The 22,861-nt window shown below is 40.2% G+C and overlaps 1 protein-coding gene across 5 annotated transcripts in view; it reads right to left on the minus strand.

The window, feature by feature from the left end:
- Window positions 1–22,861, minus strand: part of DNAJC3 (DnaJ heat shock protein family (Hsp40) member C3) — a 35,811-nt gene that overhangs the window by 3,899 nt on the left and 9,051 nt on the right. For 4 of the 5 annotated variants that reach the window (XR_005859359.2, XR_005859355.2, XM_040699582.2 and 1 more), the window contains exons 5-12: window positions 15,123–15,275; window positions 13,503–13,684; window positions 12,229–12,348; window positions 10,910–11,015; window positions 10,698–10,818; window positions 5,482–5,614; window positions 4,359–4,507; window positions 3,499–3,673 (exon numbers count right to left, since the gene is read on the minus strand). Coding sequence is in view for 3 of the 5 variants with exons in the window: in XM_040699582.2 (XP_040555516.1) it covers window positions 3,516–3,673; window positions 4,359–4,507; window positions 5,482–5,614; window positions 10,698–10,818; window positions 10,910–11,015; window positions 12,229–12,348; window positions 13,503–13,684; window positions 15,123–15,275 (1,122 nt within the window). In the remaining 2 variants the exon portion in view is untranslated. Of the gene's footprint in view, window positions 1–19; window positions 3,674–4,358; window positions 4,508–5,481; window positions 5,615–10,697; window positions 10,819–10,909; window positions 11,016–12,228; window positions 12,349–13,502; window positions 13,685–15,122; window positions 15,276–22,861 lie in introns of those variants that run through there. The other variant, NM_001008437.3, reaches the window with a different exon arrangement.

Raw genomic sequence — 22,861 nt, forward strand, 5'->3', positions numbered from 1 at the left:
CGCATACACACTGCACTGCTTTCTTGTCATCATAAATATCTTTATTGTGAAAAATACCATAAAATAATTCCCACCGTTCTAGAAAAAAAACAGTTCTTGCTTTTTAGATTTATAAAGACATCATTTGAGACATTTGATAGATCTCCGGCTACCATTACTTATCCTTCTTAAAACAAAACCGCTACTTCAAAATCTGCAGTGGGCAAAGAGAAGATTCTCCCGTACTTCTTCTTTTATGGACAAGTGTGTGTATTACAGAGCAAACAAACCATACCTTACAGTAAGGCACTTTTAAATACAACCAACCTGCTCCGCTATACTGGCTGATGCCCAGCAAAGCTCCTACAAATCACAGCCCAAAACAGAAGAGTGATTCTTATTCCAAGCACCGCTCTGGAGGCCGAAATGATAACAAGCTTTTGCTTTTATTATGTATTTTTTTTTAAGCTAACAGGTTTTCTGTCACAAGTCCAAGCTCTTAGGTTTATAATTCACTCTGCATCCTGTTTAATACTGATTTACAGCGCATCAGTACTAAGCATACCTCAAAGCAAGATAAGCCACAGCTCCCCTCCTTCATTATAAAACAAGTTGGGAAGTGGTTGAGACAAACTGCAAGACAACTCAACATAGAAAGTGTGCATCTCCACAGAGGCCCATTGCTGTAATGATGCTTCATGCGCCATCTCAGGCTTCACAAACTACCGAGGCTGATTTCAATGTTCAGTTACTGAACATTATTGCACTACAGACACCCATTATAAATAAAAAGGTGAATTTGGCTTCCTCGTACATGGCGTGCGCTGTCAGCGCTCAGTGTGGTACCACCACTCGTTTGCTGAAGTCACGTCAGGAAATGCATGGCTGCATCTGAAAATCCTTGATTCCTAACAGCTTCTCCTTTCTCTTTAGGCACTGCGTTGTCTTTTTGTGCTGTCAGAAGTACCTCAGAGCTCACAGCCAGCATCTGCTCTCTTAGCAGCGCTGGTGCTAACGTGTGCGTGAACAGCAGCTGCTTGGTACCAGAAAAGCCTCATTCTCCATCGTCATCTTTTTTTCTTCTTCATCTTTCAAGACAAGAGATATCTATGAACAGCATTCAAGCATTAATCGTCTCCCACTGACTGGATTCAAGCATTCCCCCTAAAAAATAGGCAGTTTTCCCCACTTAAATATCAAATTAAACATAGTCCTTTCTGTTCCTGACTGCTTCCACACTACAGAAGCATCTGCTGCATTAGAGAAAGGAATATGCACAGCACTGATACCAACTCCTTATATGAACAGTTTACCTACGAGGGACCAGCTTATTCCTATCCAAAAAGAAAAAAAATTAATCTCTCAGCCATAGCTTTTAAAACAGAGGAGGAAGAATGGTAAGAACAAAAAGCTGCACGAGGGCAGTCCTTCCACATGTCCTATTTGTAGCACTCCTCCAGCACAGACTGACCAGCTGTGGTATTTACTGTGACCTCCTGCAGCTGAACACAGCTTTAACTACAAAATCAACCAAACGATTACACTGCTCATTAAGGAGTATTTAATCCAGCCCCTCCTGTACCACCTTGCTTGCTGTAGAACTGCTGACACCAGGCAGCGGCCAGCACACCACCACACAGCTGCATGCCATGGGCCCTTGGCTCTGCTGCACCACAACCAGGGGCTGTGGCTCAGAATGGGACTCAACTTTTGCTCATGGTGAGCAAAAACACGTGTAGGAGAGCTGCCTGGACCAGCCAGCACCACAGTATCTGGGCATGGGCTGTGCAGTGAGCTCCTATGCCTGGGCCCATGGTCCAACAAGAGCCCCAGTGATCTCACAAAGGCGCAAGCAGCATCCTGATCATCCTCTACTGAGTTTAAACAGAAACGCTTCAGAAGTGTGAAAAGCAGAAGCCAAACTTCTAAGTCATTCAACTTGAAGATATCTGATGCTGAACTTTAATAGGATGCCGCAGTGCTTTTGTGCCACCAACTACTGGAAACCCCCACACGCACTCTTCATCAGCCTGAAGATAAATTTCTGCTGACCAAACGCCGGCCTTTAAATTGCTGTTGAAAAAAGAACACTTTCCAAAGCCACCGTTTGGTCTGTGAAGTACCTGAGGCAGCAGAAAAGGGCTGTGCTTCAAAAGCAACCGCACCTACAGTAATTAAAAATATATATGCATACACTTTCAGATAGATTTCATTTGCTTTGTTTGACTGAGGTTGCTCATGCTCTTAAACGCCACAAACTGAAGTGAGAGAAGATCCCTATTGACTGATTATAGCTTTCCAGTTAAAGTTCCAGTCAGTCAATTAAAGAATTGTAATGTTTTGCATTCTAAGAACGCAACTGCTGGTGAAACTCATCAGTAATTTCAACACATGAATGAGAAGACCACCTCACCTGCAGCAGCTGCAGCCCTACCTCACACAGTTCCCACCTCACACAGTTCCATCATCGCACTGCTTCAGTTTTGCCCACGTAGAGAGAACTACCCGAGACTTCTGGCCAATGCAAACTCAGACCAGGTACACGGGCAGCTGTTTTTGCAGCACGGTGGCTGTTACACAAAACATAAAATGGCTTCCAAACTACTTCACCATTAATTCACCGTGGCACCACCTGACAGAAAGGAAGTTGTACCACATGGGGAAGGCGACAGCTCACACTTTATTCCTGCAGTTCACTCACAGTCACCTCACAACCTGCACTGGTTCAGAGTTTACGGACAGAGAAGAAACAGACTGCTGCACAGGGGGGGAATGTCACATTGTGCTGCTTTGCCCAGATCTCAACCAAATACTCTGCTGAAGTGCAAACTCCTCAAAAGTGATGCTTAAACATTTGGAATCACAGCAACAGTCTCCTTGAAAAAAAATAAAACAGATTTTTTTTTTTAAATAAGGTCAGCAGGCATTTTCAATATCATCACTTGCAAGTGATCCTATTTGTAAGAGATTGCTGGGGCTCAGTCAGTATGCAGCCTCTTCCCCTCCCTATGGCACTGCCCACAGTAATACAACGGGTGGTCATGACGGCTTCCTTTGAAGAATACTGAGAAATGGATCGTTCTGCTGAGCACAATGACAATTTGTTAACGTAGAGACTATTGTAACTACCCTTTCCACATCTATTAGGCCCCAATTCAAAGAAATATTTACATGCATTTTTACCTGTAAGCATATACTTGAGTCCTAAAGCTGCATTTAAGTGTTGTCCTAAATAGCCTCTTACTGTTTATTCCTATGGATGGAAAAAACATCTCCCGCATATCCACAACAAATATATAGGCAGTAACAAAACCCTTATTCATTCAACCTCCCCCCAACCAATATAAGCTTCTCAAGCTCACCACAAATTTGCTTTAAATACTAAAAGAAAGAAGTAGCTTTCTTCTAGTGCAGTAAGACTCTGGGTTAAGGACAACGTTAGAAATTAAGATTTTGGGTCTTGAACTGAGAGAGTTTTTATTCTTTTGAACAAATTAAGTAAAAAACAGCAGCAGCCACCTGAAACAGTCCTGGCTCTAACTGAAGTGAAATTTGAATGTAAATGGTCCTCCTCCAGAACCAAAGGGGTTGAATCCTTGCCACGTGTTCCAGTTCCTGTGGAAGGGGTTGCCCCCACCCTGCTGACTCTCTGCATCCAGGGGGTCCTCTCCTGCGTCAAATTTCCGCCTCATTTCTGCAGGAAACAAAACCAAGGTGAAATGAAGGCACTACAGTGAGGGCAGCAACTCAAAGTATCGCTGATGACCAATGAGTGACCAGAATCGCTTTTCTTGCCCAGTGGGGTTGACATCAGAAACAGCGTCAAGGAGAAACTGGATGAACACTCCCTGAAAATAACAGTACCAAACACTTCCAGGCTATAAAACCTCTGTTTATGTACACAATTACAAACAAAGATTGCATTAACACAGAAAAAGGCTTTCTACTAACAGTAAGTTAGCAGAGTTCAGTCAATGCAGTTCAGTCTTTGACCCCTCCCTCTCAAGAAAGTCTGAGCCACACAGCTCAAGAAAGTCTCCACACCACAGAGTCACTGCGTTCCCCACTTTCTTTCCACCCCCAAACCATGCCAGACTTGATCTAAATTCAGTTTGCATCAGAAAGAGATACATTTGAAATAATAATTTTTAAAGTTCATTTTAAACAAAAGGCACTGAAACATAACAAATAGTTCCAGGATTTTATCTTCACACAACGGACTGAATGCAAGTATGAGCACACTGCTTTCTCAAGATGGTCAAGGGAGAACGGAAAAGGGAAGCTGTAATGTTGGTTATAACTTACGCTTGCTGCATTTTTACACTGCCATAAAAAAAAGTAATAAAAAAGTGAAGTCACTGTGTAAGTACAATCATTACCTGGGTCAGTAAGGACTTCCTTAGCAGCTGCTATATCAATGAATTTTTTCTCTGCTTTCTTCTTTTCTTCCTCGCTCTGAAAGTTGTCAGGGTGCCACTGGGACGCCAGCTTTCTGTAAGCTTTTATGATTTCTTGCTTTCTAGCATTTCTGGATAGATAAAATTACAGGTAACTTACAAGTCCAACTGATCCTGCACCACACTGCTGAATCTATGGGTTTACTTTAAACACCGGAAGAGTAATTAAGGGCATCAGGAAAATTATGAGAGGCTACTTAAATCTTCTGAATATGAAACTGTAGATTCATATAAGAACAGAGGAAGCAGAATGCAACTTTAAACGAAGACTCATTTCTATGGATACATTCAAGGCCAGGCTGCTGGATGGGGCTGTGAGCAACCTGGTCTACAGGGAGGTGTCCCTGCCTATAGCAGGGGGTTGGACCTTTAAGATCATCTAGTTCCCTTCCAACCCACACCATTCTGAGATTCCAAAAAGAATATTCAGAATGGTGAAGGAATCCTGGAAAGATGCTAGAGCCGGTCTTCATACACAGTGAAGGTCCCAGTCTGAAGAATTTACAGTAAGGTGAGCCACAAAAAAGCACGAGGAGTAGAAACTGGATTAGTTCGTGGTTAGAAGGTTAATCAGTTATAGGTTCAGAACCAAACACTTGTTTGGTTGTCATTAAAAAGAGAAGCCGTGAGTTCTTCGTAGGTCAGCGGCAGAAAAATTTTAGATACCTCTTTTACTCAGTCATTTCAAAGTCTCCCAATCTACTGTAATATCTGCCACAACTTTATTTTTTTTATTGCTTTCAGTAATTCTTTCCAGTCTTTATTTTCTTCCCAATTCATTCACCATACGATCATCTGTACGAAGGATTTCTTTCCAAAGGACTCATTTCCTTCCTTCCCATCGGTAGTTACTTTTTCTTTCTTTCTAGAAGAGTTTTTAACAAATGCTACTGAAGTACTTAACACTGCTCAGATAGTACAGCAGGAAAGTGAAAGCAGTGAGACAAAAGCTAAGCTGCAGCAGAACAAAGGCAAACCATCAGCTCCAGATAAGCTAGTGTAATAACCAACTGTAACGTCAGCTTCTCAAATATTAACGCCTCACCTTTTTACTCCTAAAATTTTATAGTAATCTCTCTTCTGTGACTGCTTCAACATCCTCTGGGCTCTTTCCAGCCCCTCTCGAATCTGTTGGTCATTTTCACTATTGGCTTGAGCCGTTTCGTAGTCTTTAATAGCTTTAAAAAAAACACGAAAGAAAAAGATCACAGAACTTTTCACAAACCCCAACTGAAAAACTCACTTTCCAAAACTGAAGTTTTGCTACTGCAGTTTATAAACAGTGGAACTTTGACTTCAACTTGCCAAGTATGTTTCTTTAAGTTAGGCAGAGAAGATGCTTAATGTATAACTTAGGTAGGTTTCTTTCTTTAGATTCACCACGTTTTTGGGAAAGGAAGGAGAAGAGGTTATTAACAGCTGGTCAGAACACCCTCTAGATATGAGAACAAAGTCACACAGCTGAACATGAGCAGCGAGGCTTGGGATGGAACTGAGATCAAGAAGTGAGTTTCAGTGACTAGAAATGGGAAAGCCAGCTGCACAGCAGTAGTCTCACACATTGAGGGATGCATGATACAGAATCTTAATGTTCCTCCTTCTCCACTTTGTGCATTCAGGCACCGCAGTGGCCTCTTCCTCTAACAGCAATAAAGACAGACTTCAGATTAACAGTAAGTTCATCTACGCAAACACCACAATTATAACCATTAGTTGTATTTCACTGTTTTCTTTTTACGCCTCTATATAACAATATTGCTGCAGACAGCCATACTTTAAGCTCTTCGTGTTTTATCCCCCACCCCCAAGAGGCAGCTCTCTCACTTTTATTTCAGGAGTTACATCTGCCAGGAACAAAAGCACGAGAGGTGCTGCAACGCATTTCTGAGTTCCGCAAAGACCTCATTTCTTTACCTTTTTTTTTTTGATGCAAACCATCTTATTATTTTGAAGTGGTAACTGAAAGCTTAAAACACCAATCTCTGATATCAGCACTTATCAAGGGAAGCTACTGTTGAAGCCTCTAATGAAGCTATTCTTCTTCCACTGTTAAAATCCTCAGTCTCATTTGCAGATCCAAGTCTCCTAGGTTTCTCAAGTTAGACAAAGTACTTGCATCAGATTATTTCCAAGCAGCTGCTATTTCTCAGCAGGTGTTACATTTGTTTTTCACTGTTTCTGAGCAAGACAGCAGGAAGTGCTAATGAATTTGTACCACTCAGACATCTGATATCACTGCAATCTTGTTTTGTTATTGAAAAAGATTCTACGTATTTCCAATGCCCCACCAATTTCATCTGCTATTAGAAGTGGAATTTCTATTCATTTTTATATCACTGAAGATTTGTTGCTTCAACAAAATACTTTGCTTTATGCTGATTTTTTTAATGATTTGTCCAGTCATTAAGAAAAAAGGAGCCTTTGCTGATGTATGTGCCCAATGTATACTGATGAAACTGATAAAAATATATGCAAATGCAGGGATTTCATTATGCTGTTTTACCACCTCAGTAATTTTAAGCACTAATGTACTTCATCTGCTTCACATCCAATCACACCATCCCAACAAATGTGGATCAGATCATTCAGCTTTGCTGAGCACCACGGCATCTACAGCATGCTCTACTGCTGGAAACTGAGCTCCGTAAGGGTCAATGGTTTGCAATGAATGCACCAGCTTCCTCTTTTTAAGGACTGACTCCCTTATTTAGAGGCTGCAGACATTAAGTACATGAGAAGGTAGGCTTTGTTTTGATGCATGCTGCTGAGAGACAGCACACAAATTACATTTTGCACTTCCTTTCCATTGAAAGAGACTCCAGTTTTGCTGGTATTCTCCGGCATAGGATTATTTCTCATTCAGACCTGAACTCCATCCACCTACAGGATGAGGGTTGGGAGCAGGTGCTTTTGAAGAAGGATGATAGCTCTCTGATGGCAGAAAAGCTGCTACAAAACCAAGAGACTTATTACCCATTCAAGGCATGCTGAGTGAGATATTTAATCAGTTCCTCTCAGTCACTACTTCTAAAAGCACTAATACCTCATGAGCTAACACAAGAATTATCACTTCTTACTGGCCTGCTGCTTTAGAGAACATCTTATCTTCCTTTCATCCAGCCCCGTAAAACAAAGGGAACAATCAGCTTCGAGTATCCATTTCAATTTAAATATTTTAATCAAATCTAACTCTCTGCTTTCAATACAAGAGTCTTCATAATCTTTGAAGTAGCAACTACACTGTATTTCTAAACATCTCAGCTGTCTTCCCTTATCTTGCCTGACCAAGACTAGCCGTTATTCCATATGCAGAATTAATTTTCTATCAAACATGAGTATCTGGAGATAATGTATGCCCATGTAGAATCTGTTAGAGGAGTAATTGCAGTAGTAACGCTCTTCTTGAAACAGGGACTGTCTCTTAGAGAGAAAGATTTCCTGAGCAATTTTGGAGCAGTATGTGTTTTTTTCCTCTTAAAAAAAAAAGTGTGCTGGATACTTTATAGACAGACTCTCATGCTTATAGGGTAAGCCAGAAAAGGATTCATCACACATCTGTCTTCACAGACAAGCCCTGGACCCCATGTGATTATGAAGTAATTAAAACCATTTTATGGGAATCGGAACACAGCTATACATTCTGAAGTACATTTTGAACATTTAACAATAATCTCCTTCAAAGTTTTGAATTATAAGTATTTTGAAGTCTCCTGTCCTTAAACAGGTGATAGGTGCCTACAGCTTAAAGTTTTCTTGAGGGAAGGAAGAGAATCAATCTACCACCTTAATACGAGACTATGATTTTAATTACTCCATAGTGTTCCCTGAAGCAGAAAGGAAGTCAGCCATCATTTTACAGCAGTTAAAAGTGAAGGATAAGTGAAGACACCTTCAGGCAAATTAACATTAACAATCTACAACTGTTTATGAAGGCACTGCTGGAAAGAAGAGCGTAACTGCAACCATCTGACTACAGTCAAGGGCAGAGGGAAGGCAAGGGATGCACTAATCAACAGGGATTTGGAGGAGCACAGCTCCACTTGAGCTTGGTGAACCCCGAGAGCCAGCCCAGTCCAAGTCTGGGTGCTCCAGCCCAGGAAACAAGCTTTCTCACTTTAAGCTGTGCCTCTGCCTGAAGGCCATCAGTTATTTTCAGAAATGCTGCTGTATTCCACCTTCTCTTATAAGGAGCAAGGAGGCTTGCCAGCATCAGCAGAGAAGGAGTAGGAAGCTTCTGAAGCACAAAGCCTACAGTGCTGATACTACTTCAACTACTTGAAGCTGTACAGCCTTCTTTACACTTTGTTTTCAAGTACTTGAGTCAACGAGGCCTAAAAAAGTGAAGTAAAAAGCATATTTCATTTTTGAAGTTCACTTCAAGAGGTGAGCAATACCTTCTCTCAGTGATTAATTTATTAAAAAGACAAAAAAAATCCATGCATACCATTAATGAGAATAGCTGTCTCAATGTTTAAAATGAAGAAGACTTTTTTGCTCTGTTGTAAAGCTGACAATTCAGCAACAGAATACAGAAAACTGTTTAAGTATTAAAATGAATAGAACTGGTTTTCCAGCAGATTGGAAGCCTACAAGTCTTTTCTGTTAGCACGTTTGACTGAAACAGCCCAAGACTTCAAAAACTGTTGCATGAATGAGCACAGGAGGACGGAGCATATAGATGGCGTTAGTCTCCTCCTTAAGCATGGCTCTGTGTGGAAATGACTTAAGCTACATTGTGACTATTCATACAGTACATTAGCACTTAGTACCCTGTAAGATGCTACATAACATAATGGAGACACAATTACTCAGTCCCTCCTCTGGAAGGTTGAATATGGAGCAAGTAACATTCCCAGGGTACTCTGTCTTAAAGGAAGTGAAGTACGGCCAATGGGTCCAGCACAACCCCAGCAGACATCTGCCACTTTGTCACTTCCTTGCTCTAGAGGTGATTTTTAGTCTCACTGCCTATAGAATACCCACAAAGCTGGGTGCAGGAAAAAAAATAGCCATCACGCAGCTTGCGTGCTCTTTGAAAGGGAAGATTTCAAAAGGGCATTTGCAACCAGTGCCATTAGGAAAATGAATACTGATAAGGCTGTTGATGTAGGCAATTTTCAGCAGCAAGGATGCCTGCTACAGAGTGGGGGAAAGTCCAGGTGAGGCATCTGGCTTCTGTTATCTTTCCTGTAAGCTATAAGGAAATCCAGAGAACTCAAATTCAACTCCATCATCCTGGGCCACACAAAGAAGCAGAACTGTGAACTGGGCTCTCCTCATCACACTTGCTTTTATTTGTAGACAACGCCTTCACCATTCATCCAGTTCATAGCACTATGTAGTTGCTTTCTCACAGCTAGCCCTGAGAGATCCCTCACTCAGAGCCATATCAGCACAATTCCACCATCCTAACAAAGCAAGACTTCACAGGAACGTCTTCCTACACAGGGCATTTTTCCCCTTTATCAGTTACATTAAGGCAACTAGTCACTTCTCTGACAATGCCTATGTACACCAGTAACAATTGCACTGGTGATTCATGCAACTTGGTTCCCCACAACATAAGTTTCCAGCAAAGCATCCCAAGGACATCCCTCAAGACATCTGTTAGCCCATTATCCTCCTCAGAACACCTGAGAATTCAGTCCAAAAAACAACTTTTTGAAGCACTTCTTGGTATGTTTCTACATACAACCCAACAGTATGGGCTGCCAGTCTGCAAGTTCAATGGAAAGCAAAGCCCATACACAAAACGCAGCCTCAAGCAAAACCAGCTTGCTGCTGGTTTAGTAGTTTAGTGCTCTTGGCAGCACTAAGGAGATTCATGGAAGTGAAACAATGGCCCATATCTTCCTCTGTGGTGAGCACGTACTAGGTAGGGTACAGGAAAATCTCATTTCATGCTATCATCTAAAAACATTGTAAGGGAGTTCCTAAAATGGGTCTGTGTGACCCTAATTGTAGTTATCTTTCATCTAGATAATGCATTTGCCTAACAGTGCTGTTGAAATAAATAAATGTTTGAGTCTGAATAAGCTGTACACTCTCATAAAAGATCCCAAACATAGCCCGCTGTAGAAAGACAACTCTAGATAAATTAAGTGCATATGATTTGTACTAATCAAGACAAAATTAACAGCAGATATTTTCCTAAATCTGCAACTGTGCTGATTAGAGATAAACAACAGTGCAGAACCAAAGCGCATGTTAAAAACCTTTGAAACACTAACTGCAAAATGTACAAAATGCATACAAGTGTACCTTCTTCATAAAGGTCTTCCAGCAAATAAGCTTCTGCTCTGTCCTTCAGGGCATTCACATTGGTTGGTTCCAGCTGCAGAACTTGTGTACAAACTGTTATGGCTTCTGTAGCCTGCTGATTCTGAAAACGAGGAAGGAAAACAAGATAGGTGGGTGGAGTTATGCTTTTTGTTTTTAAAGAAATTTGGAGAGAGAAGTGGAGGCAGAATTACCTTTGACAAACAGTGACAGATCCTTTCTTTGGCACGAGTAGCGTAAACTGGGACATCTGGCTCAGTTTTCATTACAGAGTCATATTTACTGATAGCATCTTCATATCTGTTTTATAAGGCATAAATAGTTACTACATTTCATACTATTAAGACTGCTGTAATTTATTTAAAATGCAATTTGGCTACACTGGTCTTAAAGATGTGATGTAAGGCAACACTATGAAGAAAAATTTCAGCCACTTTAAGAATTATATTCCCATTTCCTTCAACAGAAGCAGGCACTGCAACCATCAGGTTTTTGCAGAAGACCATGACCGCCATCCCTCAGTGTGCACAAATCACAGTATCCTGATTTGCTTTCTGTCCAATATGTTCCTCTGCAGGGGGAGGGGGAAGAGAAGAAAACCCTCCTTCTCTGATATCTGAAATGGACTAAGTTTGGAGCCTTGCTGTGAGCACTGTCCTATCTGCCTTTTGTAGTACCGACCCCTCTCTCCCCCTTCACCCCCCAAAAAAAACCAAACAACTTACGCCAGCTTCAATCAAGAAGTTGTTTTCTCCCTACTTTCCCAGCAAGTCACAAAGCAAAAAATATTCTTGCTGTAAGGGTTTAAAGACACCCAAGTTCCACAGCTAATAAGAAACAGATTAAAACTCTCACCCAAAAAATGTAAATGTGTGATTGAACTCATAGGCTGCTACAAACTAGGAGGAATGCAAGCTCTCAGAGTCCCTGAAAATGTGCTGATACTGGATCAAATAAAAAACTGGAGTAAGAGCCCAAGTGGACTGCTGACTTAATGAAACTGTCCTCAGTTGTGCTGACTCGCATTCCTGATGTACCTCCTTTCAAAAAGTCACTCTGAAAATGTTTAATCACTTGTTAGAGCTCCTTACAGTTGGATCTTGTGCACCTGGGAGCATGTAAAACCAAAACAAAGCATGAAGTAGAACACAGTGGAACTGAACAGGGTGCGTAAGAGAAGCCTACGAACCTGTTCCACTTTAGGTATCAAGGCACTGCAGAATTACCTGGTGTTTTTAGTCCAAAGATGAAGTCTTACAATACCTGAGAGTAGATAAATTTTATTCCTACCTTCATCTTAGTACCTGTTCCATAAAGTATGCAAAGAGAAGACAGTGGTATCAAAAAGAATTCAGAATTGACTACATGAGTCAATATGTAATTTGATTGCTGTGCTCAGTTATCCACTTCAGCTAACAGATGCAAAAAGCATCCACTTAATCAGCTCCTCAGTCAATAATTTGTTGACACCTCAGCACTCATTTTTTTCTTTTTTAATACAATGAACACTTACCTGCCTTCTCTGATGAATTCCTCCGCTGACTCAATCTGCTTATTGAGTTTCTTTACTTGTTTATAAAGAGAGAAACACTGCTTATGGTCTTGGTCAAGCTTCAGACACTCCCGGACTTCACTTTTCAGAAGAGAGAAGAAATAAATTATGGAATTTAATCCGGAGACAATGCAGCATTTATAAGCTGCCCAAACAAGAGTTTATTTCAGCACACAATCTTCCCCTTCATTCAAATATATTATCATTTACCATAAACATTTATCAAAGCTTAAGATCTGGTTATTAAAAGGGGAAGCCCATGTGTGGATTTCAGAGGACAAAAACAACACTTCCTATGGTCATTAGGTTAAATAATGGTCAGCTACCAAAAAAATCACCACAGAAGTAAGCTATAGACACAAGATTAAATATGCTCTGGAAATGGCAAACTAGCCAGCTACTTGATGTTTACTAAGTTGAATATACAAAAAACAATCTTTGACCAGCTGTGAAATCAATGTGTAAAGTTAATCAAGCATAGTTTTTTTTTATCCACCAGCCCCTGTCATACACTGCAAAGAAAAGAAAAAACTCAAGTTTTTTTTTCCAGTAACACATTTGGCATCAAGAGCTTTACAGAAACCACTTGTATACAAAAATATTATACCATTTGTTCAGCTGAGCACAAGGAGAATAATGTTAACAGTGTGGATCAGACAAGCACAGTTATCTGCAGGACTGAGTAGGAATGTATGGCAATACCTTCAACTAAACAGGAATGAAAGGGTAAACAAAAGTTTGACAGCTCTGGATCTGCTGCTCCTCAAAAAAAATACATGAGTATCCACGTATTTTTTTCTTAAATTTAATAATTCCTTCATTTTAAAACCAGTAACTTTCATTTCCACTTCTGAAAACACAAATCTCACCTTAGGACACATTTATACCTTTTTGTTTTCATTGATAATAATTTAAAAATAATCTCCAACAAAGTAAGTTTAGAGAAACACTTTCTTCCAGGACAGAAAAAGACAACAGCAGCAGAAAATGTAAGCAACTCTGACAGTTCTGCACTATGATATCTAAGCTAGGAAGCACTGATGGCTGGTCTGACAAGAATAAACATGGTATCTTCACAGCTCTTAGCTTCCGGAAAGGAGCTTCCCTTACCAGGTCCAGACCAGTGCTGCTGCTCCATCCCAAACCCAGACCATGTAGCTATTTCACAGTTGATCACGACTTTCATTGTTAAGTTTTGTCTCAGTTCTTACAATCACAGCAAACAGTAAAATTACCTGAGCGATAATTCATGGTCCCCCAGCTGATAATATATTCTGCTGATTTTATAGAAGGCTTCGGTGTTATCACTCTTTAATTTGGCAGCAGCTTTCAAGTCACTAATTGCTTTGCTTGGCTCCCCTTCCTTTATATAACACTCAGCTCGAAGTTCCCGTAGCTCTGCATCCCAAACACAAACCTTGAGAAATCAAAATTAAAGCTTGACTTTGGTCCGTAATAGTTCACTTCTTTTCCTCCCCAACATAAGAAGAATCCCATTAAATTTCATTTTGCCAACTGCAATAGCATACGGTTCAAGTTGCATGCAGAGTGCATAAAATTAGCATCTCTGCTTGCTGGTGGATGCTGTGACGCACCTGCCCAAGTAGAAAACAAAGGCCTGAAATATTTGTAAATGATTCAATGAGTTCATGCAGGGAGATGAATTAAATCTACTGGCCCTGCTTAAAGTGGGGCAGTCTGCTGAGCCTCCAGGGAAGGATATCAGAATCATTAATTATTACATCTTCTCAAAAAAATGCAGGTAAACCAACAGCAAGGACCAGCTGTCAGTTGTCCTCTAGAAAAAGGCTTGCAGGTAAACTTCAGCTATGCAAGATTTGAGTTCAATACCTTTATTTTAAAGATTTACACAAAAGTAACCATGCCACAGAGGGGCAAAAATAATTACTTACAATGAATTATGAAAGGCAATTCCTTTTACAGAATTTCTTCTGGGTTATCATTTGCTTTTAAACTCTGGTTTTAGAGAGCAAGACTTTTCTACTTCTCTATGCTCCCTTCCCACAAATGAGCTCCCACACTTTGGCAGTGTCTTCATCAAAAGCTAAGTTGTAAACTACAAATGAATGATTTTAACGTGCATGTAAAGCATCACAGCAGTTAAGTGTCATTTAATATATTCCTATATGACACACCAGGTGCCTACAGACTGAGTTACTCCACACAGACTATCACGCTACGTTTACTGTGTGGGATTCAACATCCTAAGGAATAGGCTGAGAATACAGGTAGCTATACACACATTTTGAACTTTGTGATGCTATTTAATCTTTTATTATTTTGCTTCTCAAGGCAAGAGAAGTACTCACTTCTTAGTAACAAACTACCCTTTACCAAGTTTTGCATTCAGCCTGCGTTATCAGAGGAAAATCTAGACAAAAAACACCTATGTCTCCTACATTTGCAAAACTTATTCAGAGAACAAGTTCCCCAACCACTCCCAGCTCCCTTAAGAACACTGACCTGTAGAAAAAGGGAGAATGATCAAGACAGCTGCCCACAACAGAAGTTTGGTTGAAGCCATATCTTTACCCATAACTACAAAGATCTTTTTAAAATACTGTTACAGTCAATGCTCTACACTCTCCAACTTCAGAATGGACTCACTGTGCTCAGCCAAGTGAAGCCAATTAAGTCATCTATTTTCTCATCAGCAAAAAAAAGCTAAAAAAAATATACACAGACAGGAGTTCCTATTTCCTTTTTGCTGTACCACAGAATCATATGGTTGGAAGGGACACGCAGAGACCACTGAGTCCAACCTCCCTGCTAAAGCTGGTTCCCAGCAACAGGTTACTATCCCAGTGGACAGCACCATTTTACATAACACTTACTGCCAAGATTTCATCAAGAAGAGGAATTGCAGCTTCATAATCCTCTTGCCGGTATGCAGACAATGCTTGTGAATACAGGCGCTGAAGCTCATCAGATTTTGTCAGCTGAGTTTGGGCTTCTTTCTCCTCATTATTGCTGGGATTGGATTTGAGCTGAAAATGTTAACATGAAGAGAGACTGAACTGCTTGCTCAAAAAACGCTTTGTCCCATTAATAATCATAACATGTAGTACTGATTAAAGCTGCAAATAAAGTGAGCTTTAAAATTCCACCAGAAGTGTTTCCAACTCTAAATTCTAGAGACAGTCATTTCAAGCTTTGACACAAGACGTCAGAAGTTCAAAACTCTTAATTCTTCCCCTCACTCTGGCTTGATCACTCACCTTTGGAAAAATTCATACACAACAAGAGTTCCCTCCCTCCGACCAAGGAGTCGCATTTTTCTTGCGCTCATTTATTTAGTCAGCTTTGTATTTTCAAAGAAATAAACTAAACAGCTCTCAGAACAACTCTGCTACCAACTGGAACAACAAATAAGGGCCAGGAAAAAATCTCATCCATTCCTTTGCAAAGCCAGGAAGTCATATGTAAAATTAATACAGTACAACAATGGCAGAAGATTCACACTTACAGTTGATCCTTACGATTTCCAGAGCATTAGAGGGAGTGAATCAGTAGGACTTCAGGGTTTGGGTTTTTGTTGTTCGTTTTTAAGTCAAAACTTGCACTACCTTGTATTCTATACATAGAGTGCCAATTGAAATTACCATACCCTCAAAGTCATCCTGTACTTCTTCCTCTCCTCCTGGATCTTCAAGTTGCCCCTTCCTTTTTTTCTGATCAGTAAGTTCTTCAAATGCTTATACTCTGTGCTCGTGTCTCTAATGTAATTCAACATTAGCCCTCAGAACTCCTTCAACAGAATTCCCCTGGTTCTAACACTTAAGTATATGAAAGGGAGAAGCCTTAATGGAACATGAGAAGCATGACCAGGTCTCACCTCTGTCTTAGATGCTTCATATAAAGTCTTTCTGTACCTTATGAAGTTGTTTCATTTTACTTTGACAGAAATCAAGTTGTTCTTAGACCTGAAAACACTCCTTTTTCCCTTTACACTGTCTCTCTGCAAGAACAGAGGAAGGCAATCAAAGAGTTTTGCTCTTTGTAGGTTGACTCCTAATATATGTTTCAAAAAGACTTTATCTTGGTTAGAATAGAAATTCTGCTTATAAACCCTCACCAGCATGCATCCTCATTCTCCTTCAGCCCTGCAGAATGTGATAGAGGCAAATACCTACGTCTGTGATTTAAAAAGTTCAAAGCTTAAAGAACCTCTCTTAAGTTCTGAATTCCTCAGTTCCAAGATTGACCCAATTTCCTCCCTCAATTTTTCAGCATTATTCTTTAAAAAAAAAAATTAAGAACTCTTTTCTACAATTATTTTATCCTTTATCCATTTCAAAATATGGCAACTGCATTCCTTCGACATGCTGTATGTTTTCTGTAAATTATTTGGACCAAACCACCACTAAAATAGGAAAAGCAACGTTACAATCATACAGACAAATCAAACTGTATCAGAGATCATTTGAGTGAAGCATCCTGGATAATATGAGATAGTACAATATGAGATAGCACAAACTGTACAGTTAAAGCAAAGGCAAAAAACTCTCAAGCTATCATCCAAGTTAAGCCATTAAGCTTTAGCTTAATGCTCTATGTATGATGAAAATATGCACTCGCAGCTCTTAATAATTACTTAATGTACCTATATGTTGTTTTAATCAGTTATGTTAATTAAAGCAAAAATAAGTCCCTTCATTAAGCACCCAGAGAAAGTAGGAAATAAAATGCAGTTGTTTGATACTCTTATTTTGGGTTATTTTCCAAGTTTCTTCTGTCCTTTTGCCCAGTGATCAGGAGACTATCACACCACTATTGATAACAAATCACATTTCAACTACCCATCCTTTTCCTTTGGAATGGTAAGACTGAGACAAAGCAACTGATTGCACTAAGCGTGTAAGATTTCCTAGAAAGGAGTAAGGTATTAAAGAAATCTCACTTCAGCTGAGCTAATACACAACTAAGGCAAATCTAATAGTTCTCTGCATGCTCATTCTAAGCTATGCTCTGCAAGTACACTGCTAGTGGTGAACATGTTCCAGAACACAGCCACTTCTTTTCAGCACAGCATCCTTTGCTGTCTATGATGTTTACTACACTTGGATTAGAATGCTTAGTTGCAGTTTAAGTTACAGCAACAAGCATTAGCCATCTGTTACAGCAGCTTCCATTCACTACCAAAAAGAAAAACCAACCCCAAAACTATAATTCCTTTAGAGAAAACAGAAACCAGCATATGGGGATGGTTTTGTTATTGTAAGTAATTTTCTGTTGCAGATTTACCACTGATAGGTGTTGCGTTATTTTATTGTCTAATCTCAGTAAAGTGGAGAATCATCTCAGGGCAAAGAAAACCCCTCCCTTTCTCCCCACCCAGCTAAGAAAGATTAAACAGAACAAAAGCATCAGCTACACGACTTTAAAGCAGAGCTTTAAATGCATTTACGTATGTATCTTCTACCTCTCCACTGCTTGTAAGGAAGTTGGCTTCCACAGAACTTCATCTCAAAGGCAAGACTCAAAACTGTTATGTTACCATGCTGCATCCAGGACAGTGGAGAAAAACATATTAGGAATTCACTTCAGAGTCAGCATTTTTCTTGTTTTTCATACTTGTGAATACACTGATAATGAAAGTGAATTGATGAGGCTTGTGAAAGATCACAGATCACCATGGTTAGAAAAGACCTCCAAGATCATCTAGTCCAACCATCCACCTACCACCAATATTTCCCCATTAAACCACATCCCCTAGTACAACACCTAACATTTCTTGAACATCTACAGGGACAGTGAGTCAACCACCCTGGGCAGACCATTCCAGTGCCTGACCACTTTCAAAGATATCCAACCTGAACCTCCCTTGGTGCAACTGGAGGCCATTCCCTCTTGTCCTGTCTCCAGTTATGAGAGAGAAGAGGCTGACCCCCACCTCCTCACAACCTCCCTTCAGGAACTTGTAGAGAGCAATAAGGTCCCACCTGAGCCTCCTCTTCTCCAGACTGAACAATCCCAGTTCCCTCAGCCACTCCTCATAAGGCCTGTGCTCCAGACCCCTCACAGTTTTGTTGCCCTTCTGTGAACACACTGCAGGGCCTCAACATCTTTCTTGTACTGAGGGGCCCAACAGCAAACAGAGCACTCAAGGTGCAGCCTCACCAGAGCTGAGTACAGGAGGATGATCACTCCCTGCTCCTGCTGACTGCACTACTTTGCATACAAGCCAGGATTCCATTGGTGGCATCAGACACATTGCTGACTCTAATATTTAGCTGAGCATCAATCAACACCCCCAGGTCCATTTCTTTCACACAGTCTTCCATCCACTCTGCCCCAAGCCTGTAGTGTTGCCGGGGGTTGTTGTGGTAGGACATCACACTTGATCCTGTTGAACTTAGATGTTTTAAAGAGGGCTGCAGGAATCTCTGTAGTTTATTAGAGATCAAGACACCGATGCACACAAGAACAGAACACAAAGGAAAGCTCTGCACTGGCAGAGCCATATATTAGATAACACAGCCATGATATCAGACAGAAAAAAAGGAAGTATTTAAATACATCTTTTACTCTTTACCCAGGAAGCTACAGATGATCACATCATCTGAGAGAAACATTCATGGTCAATGTAATGTAAAGTTTAAGAGAACTCTGGATACTAAGTGAACTTGCCTTTGGTAACTTACAATGACATAAGATGGTCTCCTCCATCTACATCCAAAATGCTGAGCAAAGAAAAAAAAAAGCATTTTGCAAGCACAGCCTTCACTAGACTACGAAACAAACATCTGCAAACAGACCATGCTCAGTCACTTAGTTTTGGCTGACATCTAGTGGAGCTGCAAGTGGAAACTTCAGTTTCCAGCTTTTAAACATTCATGCAATTGACTCCCTCGGAAGAGTATTTAGAAAATCTCCATTTGGAGTATTTACTGCAACACAGCGCAACTGTGAATATCACAGTCAGTCTTAAAAAATAAAAATAAAAAGAGGATTTGAAAGGACTGTGACAACCAGAGGATATAATTATTCCTTTTATTTCCACTCAAAATCATATGCTGGAACACAAATAAATATTCCAGGGCTTTCATGGGCTGAGGCCTTAGTTTCGAGCATTGATGCACTCCCAAATTCACCCTACTGATGGCTATTATTTGGCAGCTACTAATCAGAACCAAATGATCTTGATATTAATGCACAGGAGCATTTAACCAAAATTGGGATTGGAGAAATAAATACTACTCATACACTGTAAGCAACAACTTCAAAATACATACATTCACTCAAGGACTTTATTTCATCCTGGGCACTCTGAACACAAGAATTGGACCATTGCGTTGACATCCATTAACAGTTTTATTACACTGTAGGTGTTAAATTTCCATTCTGACAACTGAGTTAGAAGGAAAAAGCTACTTCTATGAAGAGTAAGGAGGTATATCTGGTCTTGCTAGGCAAAAAATGCTGCCTGGTGCATGCTATAACCTCATCAGCTCAGTGCATCTGTTGGCAAAAAGAGTTCCAATAAGTACAGCCTTGCTTTATATATCAAGGGATAAGCCTGAACCACTTCCTCTATCCAAAACCAAAGTGATTAACTTCAGTCAAAAGGGAAATGCAGGGAGGAAAAATGGGAAGAAAAGAACACTGAAAAAAACCCACCAATCTATGAAACAATGGCACAAAATCCAAGGTCTCAAAAGGCTTTACACCTGAAAGCAGTGCTCCCACCCTTCCCAGTCAGGCATTCCCACTGTCTGCCTTCACACTGCAACTAATGAATGCTCTTAAGACAGCCAGCACTGTTTCAGGTAGAAGCACCTGAACAGAAGAACTGCTCTATCTGGCAACTATACAGATTTAAAGAGGTTCAGGATCCTCACAAAATTTTCCTATGTACTATCAAACTGTAGAAAGAATTTCCCTCGAGAACAACTTCATCTACTAAACTCTTCACACAATCCTTTCAAGGAGCACAACTCCAAGAAAGAATGGAGGAAGGGTGGGAAAGAAAGAGATATTTCAGTATTTCCTTTGGGATTTGACAGACTGAGGGAATATGCTATGAGAAAATAACATTTACAGGCAGTTCATATTACACCACTTGCAGCTCCTGGTACACAGGGAAAGCAATACTGCAACGGTGACTCAAGTGTCATACAAGGAAGTAGAAACTGCCTTCCTCCTCCATGTCTGTCCTCAAGTAGCCCGAGAAAAATCACTCTCTCTACTTTCCAAATGCTGAGCTGGCTTCTCTAACTCAAAAGTGGGGAACATTTTAAGATCCGATCCTTAAACCAAAAACAAATCACCATCACTGAAATCACACCTGTTAAAACATCTACTGTCAGCCCAGGGCATACAACCAAAATGACTGGCTTTGCCTCAAGAAAGTTCATCTCATCCACAAAATTTTCCCAGGGAAAAAAAAAAATCATGAAAGGTAAAAACTCTCACGTTTACCTCCTTCTTAATCACTTTAGTAAGCAGATCATGTCCTCAGAACCACGTACGTTACACAATGTCCTGAAAATCTCCATACTAAAGAAAGCAGATGATTTTTCTTCAGATTAAGACTTCCCTTGCAGTGAGAAAGAATAACAGATGTTGAAACACAGCACCTTCTCCCCATCTTTACATGATATTCAACTTCTGCAGGCTCAAGCGTATGACCAGACTGCTACATGGCTACTGAATTACAGTGACTGTTTGCAGACTTAGAACAGATGCATGACAAATGTGGGACAGTCACCATCTCACTGCAATTTAGATTCAGAATTGAATACCTACATTTGCTGACATGTTACGTACTTACTGAGAATGACAGCACCCTAGTTAGCAGCTATCCAGTCAACAAAGTAAAAGGTTAGATGGCCATTTAGGCCCTTACCTACATTTACTCAGCCAAAAAGCAGACCAGAGATTATATACTCAGTTCAAATGTAAAACGTACAATTTTAGGTATCCAAGACCAAAACTGAATTCTAGCCTAAAAGCTATTGAGACCCCACTGGCACTCCTTTGGGTCATATCTGCACTAGAATAGAAGGAACTTCTGCTTTGAGCAATGACTTACTTACTCCTTTGGAGTTCCTGACAACTGGCTTGCAGTACAAGCCTAAAGTTTCTTAGTAACTACTGCTTACTTTTCCTCTATTGCTTTAGTTACTAAGTTGGAGAGTCTGGATGCACAAGTCTTAAAATCACTTAGAAACCACTTAATCTCTAAAAAGCCTTCCACTTCCTCTCCCTTCCTCACACATATATGTCAGCATTACAGAAATGGAGCATTAATGTTTCACAATACTACGCTTTGATTTCCTCTCACTTCAAGATTAAACATTTTCATATTGAGAAGTAAGAACATTGCCAGAACAAGAACTCAGAACAACCTGACTTTCTATCTGAAAGACTCAGAAGAAAGCAAGAGAAATCTCTCACTTGTCCTTCAAAGAAGTGTTTTACTTTGGAGTCAAGATATAATAACAGGCTTCTTTATTCATTTGGTAGAGGAGATCATATTATAAAGGATTAATTCAATATCATGCTTTTCAGTTGAATATATTCAAGCAAAATATTCTCTTCAAGACATACCACTTGCCATAACTGCTAAGAAAGTACATAAGCAACACTGTTCAGAGAACCAAGGAAACGGGAACTAAGATTTTAGGACCATTATGGAATCTAAGTCAACTACTGAGAAGAAACTCTGTTCTACTTCTGACTCAAAGCCCAGCTGAAGACTGAAGCCACATGTGGCTGTGAAGAAAAGCAGCTATCATTGCCTGGAGTTTCAGCTAGCTTGGAAAAAAGCAAGCTACTCCACAGCAAACTCGGAAAGCATTTCCATACATGTTATTAAGCAACAGTCAACAAAGGAGTCACTGCAAAAAGATGCATACACACACTTACAATCAACACCAACATCATGTAATTGCTGTTGCAGCAACACTGTGGCCTCAGTTAATCAGAGCTGGATGACATTCTCCTGCAATGCAAACAGCAGGGCTGCACTGCAATTTGACACGCAACCGTAGACCGAATGCTTGCTCCTGAGAAGCTTACTGAGCAGCAGCAGCAGGAGCCACCGCTACATGACTTTCAGGATAAGCTACTGCAGCTTTACTGTAAACACCAACATCACCTGGCGCATTTATTATCGTAATAGTTACAAAGCTGCCCTGCAAGTGTAAACTGTAACTGCTCTGTTTTCTTCTTACAACCTCACTAGAAAGATTTCCATGAAGCATCTCTAATCTGCAATCCAGAACTGCTTTCTCCATCACACACTTCAAAGAACGCCAATAAGACAGCATCAGTTACACTTGCAAATTCTATTTATGCTGGTATAAAGGACAGGCGAGCTGTTTAAACTAGCAAATATTGAAGAATAAATGAATATAATCATTAATCTTATTTATTCATGTGCTTACAGTAATTCGATGCAACAGAGAGGGAAACTTATTTTACATATTTCCCAAAGATGAAGTTGATTTTGTTCCAGGGATTATTTTTGCAGCATAAGGCTGAGATAACACAAAATATCCACTGAAATAAAAACTAACCCAAGTGAATAACAGCTAGCCGTACTTGCAGGGAAACTCTGCGCACTTTC

This window comes from Gallus gallus, chromosome 1 (assembly GCF_016699485.2).
Source record: "Gallus gallus isolate bGalGal1 chromosome 1, bGalGal1.mat.broiler.GRCg7b, whole genome shotgun sequence".
NCBI lineage: Eukaryota > Metazoa > Chordata > Aves > Galliformes > Phasianidae > Gallus > Gallus gallus.